The sequence below is a fragment of the Otolemur garnettii genome, unplaced genomic scaffold, assembly GCF_000181295.1.
Source record: "Otolemur garnettii isolate 467f Iridium unplaced genomic scaffold, OtoGar3 scaffold00145, whole genome shotgun sequence".
NCBI classification, from domain to species: domain Eukaryota; kingdom Metazoa; phylum Chordata; class Mammalia; order Primates; family Galagidae; genus Otolemur; species Otolemur garnettii.
The window spans coordinates 2,046,965-2,055,281 of record NW_003852540.1 but is presented as its reverse complement, the minus strand read 5'-3'; the positions used below and the strand labels follow the sequence as shown (position 1 = coordinate 2,055,281).

Sequence of the window (8,317 nt, the reverse complement as noted above, 5' to 3'; positions counted from 1 at the left end):
AAGAGCCTCAAGCTATCATCCTGGGTAGAGTGCTGTGGCATCACAGCTCACAGCAACCTCCAACTCCTGGGCTCAAGTGATTCTCATGCCTCTGCCTCCCTAGTAGCTGGGATTACAGGCACCCGCCACATGCCCAGCTATCTTTTGTTTGCAGCCGTCATTATCATTTGGTGGGCCCGGGCTGGATTAGAACCCAGCTCAGCTCAGGTGTATGTGGCTGGCACCTTAGCTGCTTGAGCCACAGGCACCAAGCCAGAAAGACCATTGTGATGAGCATAATTCCTGGGGAAAAAACCCAGGTAGATGCTTTGGTTGACTAAAAGATGAAAGGCTCAGACAGAGACAATGATAAGTAAGAGTCCTGCCATACTCTCCATGAACCAAACCACATCCAGAATCTACACTTCTCCTATGAAGAACATTTAGAAACTGGAAGGAGTCTAGAGAAGGAAGACCAGAAAGTCATGTCACATAAAGAAAGGTGAGGAAATAGGCAGTAAGCATGTACTTCCATTATCTGAAGGGTTATTGTGTGAGTAAAAAAAGAAAAAAGAATCCTAAGTGTTCTAACAGTAACTATTCTAACAGTAACAGACAGAAATTACTAGAAGGCAATACTCAGGGCAAGGAAGTATCTAAAAATAAAGTTGTCTGCCTTATAAATAGTTCTCATGCCATCCCTAAGAAACATTCAGGCAGAGGCCAAAGAACCATTAGCGACCTTGCCAAAGGCCTGTAGTGCTGGTCAAGAGATTGGTCTAGGTAACCTCTCATGTCCTTTCCCCCAGTGAGGGCTTTAGTCATAAAGATAAGGAGATGGTAGCTGCTTGACACTAAGTCACTTAAAAGTAGCAAGTCTGGGCTCAGCGCCTCAGCAGCTATGGCACCAGCCACATACACTGGAGCCACATACACTGGTGGGTTTGAATCCAACCTGGGCCTGCCAAACAACAACAACTACAACCAAAAAAATAACCAAACATTGTGGTGGGAACCTGTAGTCCCAGCTACTTGGGAGGCTGAGACAAGAGCTCAAGAGTTTGAGGTTGCTGTGAGCTGTGACGCCAGGGTGACAGCTTGAGACTCTGTCTCAAAAAAAAAAAAATAGTTAAGTCTGTCTTTTTTTTTTTTTTTTTTTGAGATGGAGCCTCAAGCTATCCCCCGGGTAGAGTGCCATGGCATCACGCTCACAGCAACCTCCAACTCCTGGGCTCAAGCGAGTCTCCTGCCTCCGCCTCCCAAGTAGCTGGGACTACAGGCGCCCGCTACAATGCCCAGCCATTTTTTGGTTGCAGCCATCATTGTTGTTTGGCAGGCCCGGGCTGGGGATTCGAACTTGCCACCTTAGGTGTATATGGCTGGCGCCTTAGCCGCCTGAGCCACAGGCGCCGAGCCAGTTAAGTCTGTCTTGATGCAGAATAGTCTACTGCAGCATGTTCCAAACTGTGTCCCTGAATGCTGACAGAAGAGTTAACACGGGCTTCATTGAGATCAGCCTTCAAATCCCAGCCTTGCTACTTATCTAGCTATGTGAACTTTGGCAAGTTTTTCAACCTCTTAGAACCTTAGTTTTTTCAGAGCAAAATGGAAATGATAAATATCTTCCCTACACGGGGTGTTAAAAAGGACAACTACATAGCAGAGTGACTGGCTAGAATGAGCACTTAATTAAATGGTCATCTTCTATTGCTGTTGTTGATAATAATAACCATAATAAGTTGACACCGGGTATGGCTGGAAGAGTCAAGATGCTTATTCTAATTTCCCCATTCTCCCAAGATGCTGGGTTACTTAAATCTGCAGTCCCCTACCACCTTCCACAGGCTGCATAACAAGAGGGTGGGCAAACCCAACTTGAAGCTTTATCTGTATTCACAGCCGCTCCCCATTACTCACATCACTATCTGAGCTCTGCCTCCTGTCAGATCAGCTGCAGCATTACATTCTCACAGGAGCACAAATCCTACTGTAAATGCATGTGTGAGGGATGTAGCATGCACGCTCCTCATGAGAATCTAATGCCTGACGACCTGAGGCGGCACTGAGATGGTAATGCTGGTGCTGGGACTGTATAGGGGCAGGAAAACAAGCTCAGGGCTCTCACTGATTCCACATTATAGTGAGTTGTATAATTATTTCATTATATATTATTACAATGTAATAGAGTACACAATAAATGTAATACATCCTGGGGAAACCATCCCCCTGCCCAACCCCCATCCATGGAAAAATTCTCTTCCAAAAAGGTCAGGGACTTCTGACTCACATGACTGCTTAGAAGATGAAGAATGCCAGATGATAACTAACAAATGGTAAAAACTAACATTTACTGGGCACCTACTATGTGCCAGGCACGACTCTAAGAACTGTCAGTTTGTCAGAGCCTCCCAACAACCCTGCAAGAATTCCTGTTATTTAGCTTTCCTGAGGAGGAAACTAAGGTTCTTGTATACTAAATAACTTATCAAAGGCCAAGAGATAAAAAGTAATAGGTCAGGATTTGAATACAGACAATTTGGTTTCAGAACCCATGCTTACAGCCACAAAACCAATCATTATTTCTGGCTACACATTAAAATTACCTGGGGAAATACAAAAACAATAACTATCTCTAGAACCTATACAACCCCAATCTACTCTAAATTCAAATTTAAACTGAACTGGGATAGACAGCAGGGTTCCCCACATTCAGAAACACTATCCTAGGCAATGCTGCCCCCTGGATGAAGAAGAGGTTGAAATGAGCAGCTGGCATTCCAGAGCTGCCATTTTAAGGACCATCTTTAGAACAATGAGATACAAATTGCTTTGCCAAAAATAAAACAACATTTTTTTTTTTTGTAGAGACAGAGTTTCACCCTATTGCCCTGGGTAGAGTGCTGTGGCATCATACAGCTCACAGCAACCTCCAATTCCTGGGCTTAGGCGGTTCTCCCATGTCAGCCCCCTGAGTAGCTGGGACTACAGGCACCCACCATAATGCCTGGCTATTTTTTGTTACAACTTGGCCGGGGCTGGGTTTGAACTCGCCACTCTCGGTATATGGGGCCAGCGCCCTACCACTGAGCCAAAGGCGCCACCCAAAAAAACATTTTTTAAAATTAAAACTTAGCCCCCCAAATGATTCTATTAAGATAGGTATTATATTCCTATCTTAATATCTAATAGGTATTTTACAGACAAGGAAACTGTGACTTAAAAAGGCTCAGTAACTTGCCTACAATCACAAAGAAACTGAGACCAAATTCCAAGAGGGTTTTGGAAACCTAAGGCGCTCCAACAGAATTGATAAAGAATTTCAAATGAGTGAACAGATATGCTTTACTGAGGAAGAGACACCTGAACCAAACATGGGACAAGGAAAGTCAAATGAGCATAGTGAAAGGAATAAAATGTATCAGAAGCAAACTGTCTCAAGAATATTCAAGGAATGAGAAATCAACAGGTGTAGTGAAGCCACTGTGCTTTCAAGGTAGAAATGTGACAGGACTTGAACATCTACTTGGGCCCAGACTGTGTGTTCACATGAATGCTAAACTCCACAGCTGTCACTGGCCTTCACAAGACTTTTCCTAAAACAGAAATCCACTAAAGCAGATGCCTAGAACCCCAGCCTATGAGAGAAGCAAACTCTATTTCTGACTTGAAGTCATCAGACTTTTTCATCAGGAAAAAGTAAAGCAACTTCCAATCTAAGCTACTATGCCTACTAGGACTGACTGAGGAGGGACAAGGTTTCGGCCTACAGTATCGTATCATACAGTATACAGCAAAAGAGCAAAGCAGTTAAATGCAAGACTTTAGAGCCAGATAAACCTGGGTTCAAATCTCAACTCTACCTTTACTAGCCGTGTAACTCTGGGCAATTCATTAAACTTCTCTGAACCTGTTTCCTCCTTTTTAAAATAGGGATAAAAACATATGCCTCGGCTCAGCAGTGGTTATGGAGCCAACCACATACACCAAGGCTGGCAGGTTCGAACCTGGCCCAGTCCAGCTAAACAACAATGACAACTGCAACAAGAAAATAACCAGGCATTGTGGCAGGTGCCTATAATCCCAGCTACTTGGGAGGCTGAGGCAAGAGAATTGCTTACACCCAAGAGTTTGCGGTTGCTGTGAGCTGTGATGCCACTGCACTCTACCCAGGGTGACATAGTGAGATTCAGTCTCAAAAAAACCGGAAATATATATATATATGTGTGTGTGTGTGTGTGTGTGTGTGTGTATATATATATGCCTCATTGGGTTATTCTGAGAAATAAGTAAGAAAAGATATCTAGGAAGGGCACAGTGGCTCACATCTATAATCCCAGCACTTTGGGAAGCCAAAGCAAAAGGATCGTTTGAGGTCAGGAGCTCCAAATTGCAGTGAGGTATAATTATAATCGCACCATTATATTCCAGCTCAGGTGATGGAGCAAGACCTCAACTCCAAAAAAGAAAAGAAAAACTATGTAATGTACAAAATGTGGCTAGCACAGTATCTGGTAAGAAAGCAAGTTTCCTTTCTTAAACACAAGCGCTGTGAAAAAAAGAAAAAGAAAACAAGTTCTCCCCAAAATAGCACCTATTCTTTCATTATTCAAAATGTTCACTGAGCTTATTTAACTATTTATCCATTTATTTATTTATTTTTTGAGATAGGGTGCTGTTGTTGGGCTAGAGTACAATGGCATCACCATAGCTCACTGCAACATCAAACTCCTGGGCTCTACTGATCCTCACTGGCCTTCACAAGACTTTTCAAGTCAGAAATAGAGCTTGCTTCTCTCATAGGCTAGTTCTAGGCATCTGCTTTAGTGGAGTTCTGTTTTAGAAAAAGTCTTGTGAAGGCCAGTGAAAGCTGTGGAGTTTTAGCATTCATGTAAATGCAGTCTGGACCCAAGTCAGTCTGCCTGGCTCAGCACCTGTAGCTCAAGTGGCTAAGGCACCAGCCACATACACCTAAGGTGGAGGGTTCAAATCTAGCCCGGGCCGCCAAACGACGGCTGCAACCAAAAAATAGCCGGGCGTTGTGGTGGACGTCTGTAGTCCCAGCTACTTGGGAGGCTGAGGCAGGAGACTCGTTTGAGCCCAGGAGTTGGAGGTTGCTGTGAGCTGTGATGTCACAGCACTCTACCCAGGGGGACAGCTTGAGGTTCTGTCTCCAAAAAAAAAAGTCAATCTGCCTAAGCCACCTGAGTAACTGGGTCTATAAGCAAGCAGCACCACACTAGACTGATTTTTATTTTCTGTAAAAACAGGGTCTCCCTATATTGCTCAGGCTGGTCACAAACTCCTAGGCTCAAGTGGTCTTTCCACCCCAGCCTCCTGAAGTGTTGGGATTAAGGTGTGAGCCACCACATCTTGCCAACAGAAGTATTAATGACTCTCCTCCAACAGAATTGATAAAGAATCCCAAAATCACTACCACTTCCCTAAGAGAAGGTCTTACTTTAGTACTTCCACAACATTTAAAGGCAAAGAAAAGTTAATACTCTATTATAAAAGCAGAAAATGAGTAAGGGTCCTGAGAAATATTGGTTCTTTTTCTTTTTCTTTTTTTGAGACAAAGTCTCATTTTGTCACCCTTAGTAAAGTGCTATGGAATCGTAGCTCATAGCAACCTCAAGCTCTCAAGAGGCTGTTCAAGCAATCCTCTTGCCTCAACGCCTGAACGGCTGGGACTACAGGTGTGTGCCACAATGCCCAGCTAGCTTTTCTATTTTTAGTAGAGACAGGGTCTCACTCTTGCTCAGACTAGTCTCAAACTCCTGAGTTCAAGCAATCCTCCTGCCTCAGCCTCCCAGAATGCTAAGACCACAGATGTGAGCCACAGCCTCCAGCCAGAAACATAGGTTCTAATCTCAGCTGTGCCACTTACTGGTGACTTTCTCTGGCCTCCTCAGATAAGACAATCTTTCAGATAAGACAATCTTTTCTTTCCAAAACAACTCAATTTTAACAGGTGATCTTAGAAATGGCGATTTCACAGGTACTTTCCCTTGGGAGTATTTGGATGAGGACTGGACATTCAAAGCAAGGCCAGAAGTATGAGAATGACAAGGAAAAGTCGCTGTCTGGGGAAATGTGGAAAAATTCTTCCCCAAACACTCTGTACCTTTCTTCATCATGTCTCGGTCCAGGGCTACATTTCTCTGGGCAAGATTTACTTCTGATCGAAAATGGAAGCGCTTGGCTCGCTGTTCTTTCTTTTCAATTGCTTCCTAGAAAGTATAGAAAAAGTCAAAGAAGTAAAACATGGAGGAGGAAAGTTAAATCACAAACAAAACATGTTGCATCAGTGACCACCCTAAAATAAATCAAAAGAAATAAATAACATTGAATCTTGAAAAAATTTTGCAGAGTCACATTCAGTAACTTAGAGGGCTTATATTAATACTGCTATAATTGGAAATCACCTCCATCCTATCCCAGCCTACTACTGTGCCTGGGATGTTGTAGGAACTCAATGAGTATCTGTTGATTGAATAAATAGTAAATAGTACTTTACAATCGATAAAGATCATGGACATTCTATTTATTAGCAATATGCTAACAAATTACAATTAAACAATCTCAAAATCCCAATTTTCTATGCGCAGAAACTGAGGCACAAAAAAGTAAAGAGGTTGCCAGAAGTACTTCAGCTAATAAGGGGGCAGATCTGACTCCAGTGCTATTTCCAGGAGCTCCTCCACAACCATCACTTCACATCATCTGTGGGCGTGGTAATCACACCCATTGCGCTCTTCCACATTGTATCTGCCTGAACAGTCCACTCCCTAAAGCTAATTCCTATTTAAAAATAACAATGAAGCAAAGAAACTCTCTTTTCTATTCCAGCCTGTGTCCATGGAATTGCCAGTTTTCCTCTTTAAGTGACAAATAGCACTGATGTATCACTGAAAAAAATAATCAGCTTTGTAAGTTTCTTTCAAGAGCTAAAATAGATCCAGGTCAGACTGGGTTTCTGATGGCTCTTAAGAACCCTTTGCTAATTCTCTAACAACTTCACCATGTTAACTGAAGGTCTGACTACGTAGAAAGCTTGTGGGGATTGGTAAAGCACCAACACTTGTGTTATTTCCCAGTAGTTATGCTAATTTTCTTCACTGAGGTTTTCCAAGTACAAACAAAAATCTACCTTAGTAACAATTTAAGTGCCAATTCTGGGACCACCACCTTTTCCTCACATACCTGTTTTATATAACGGTAAACTGTATAGGAATAAAGAACAGTCTACTTCTTTTTCAGTTACAATAAGAAAGTATTTTCACTGTATTCTACTTTCTTGTCTAAAAGATGATCAGTTTTCTTTCTTTTGGCTTTAAGTAATCTGAGACACACTGAGTCACAGATAAACTATAAAAAGATAAGCATGACATATTTACTTTTATTTTTGCCTTTATGCATCCAATATAGCAATATATCCTATTATTCAGAACTGTAACTCAGAGTTCTGTTGCAAACTTAATTGCACACATCACTGATTAAAGCAACAAATTGTTTATATTGATAGGAAAATGATAGATTTAACTCCATGAGGTGTTACAATAAAGGGCATAATCTGGCATTAGCAATCACCAGATAAAAGCCAATATTCTTTAAGTACTGAAAAGAATTCAGTTGACTTAGCCTTCAAAGTTTAGATAGCCAAGCAATCTGAAGCCCCTCCCGCCCCTTTTTTTATGTAGAGACAAAGTCTAGTTATGTTGCCCAAGCTGATCTTGATTTCTTGGGCTCAAGCAATCCTTTGATCTCAGTCTCCTGAAGTGCTGGAGTGAGCCATCATATCTGACCAGGAAACCCTATTTTTCTAAGTCTGCAACCAGTAAGGAATAAAAACATTTACTAAAGGACCACTACGTGTGAGGCACATTTCATGTTTTGTTTCATTTAAAGTAGAAACAGGGCCGGGGGCAGTGGCTCACACATGTAATCCTAGCACTCCGGAGACCATGCCGGGTGGATTACTTGAGCTCAGGAATTCAAGACCAGCCTGAGCAAGAGTGAGACCCCCATCTTACTAAAACAAATAGAAAAAACCCCAAAACAACTACCCGGACATCATGTGGGACACCTATAGTCCCAGCTACTAGGAGGCTAAAGAGAATTACTTGAGCCCAACAGTTTGAGATTACTATGAGCTATGATGACACAACAACACTCTACCCAAGGCAAGAGAGTGAGACATTGTCTCAAAAACAAAACAAAAAGAAACAGCAAAACTTCTTTTTAAAAAATGAACACGGGGCTCGACGCCTATAGCTCAACCAGCTAAGGTGCCAGCCACGTACACCTAAGGTGGCGGGTTCGAATCCCCAGCCCGGAC

General features: G+C 42.4%; 1 protein-coding gene across 5 annotated transcripts in view; it reads right to left on the bottom strand.

Moving 5' to 3' along the window:
- NCBP3 (nuclear cap binding subunit 3) overlaps positions 1 to 8,317 on the bottom strand; it is a 50,809-nt gene that overhangs the window by 37,257 nt on the left and 5,235 nt on the right. For all 5 annotated transcript variants that reach the window (XR_002775600.1, XM_003799051.3, XM_023518716.1 and 2 more), the window contains exon 3: positions 6,104 to 6,209. Coding sequence is in view for 4 of the 5 variants with exons in the window: in XM_003799051.3 (XP_003799099.1) it covers positions 6,104 to 6,209 (106 nt within the window). In the remaining variant the exon portion in view is untranslated. The remainder of the gene's footprint in view (positions 1 to 6,103; positions 6,210 to 8,317) is intronic.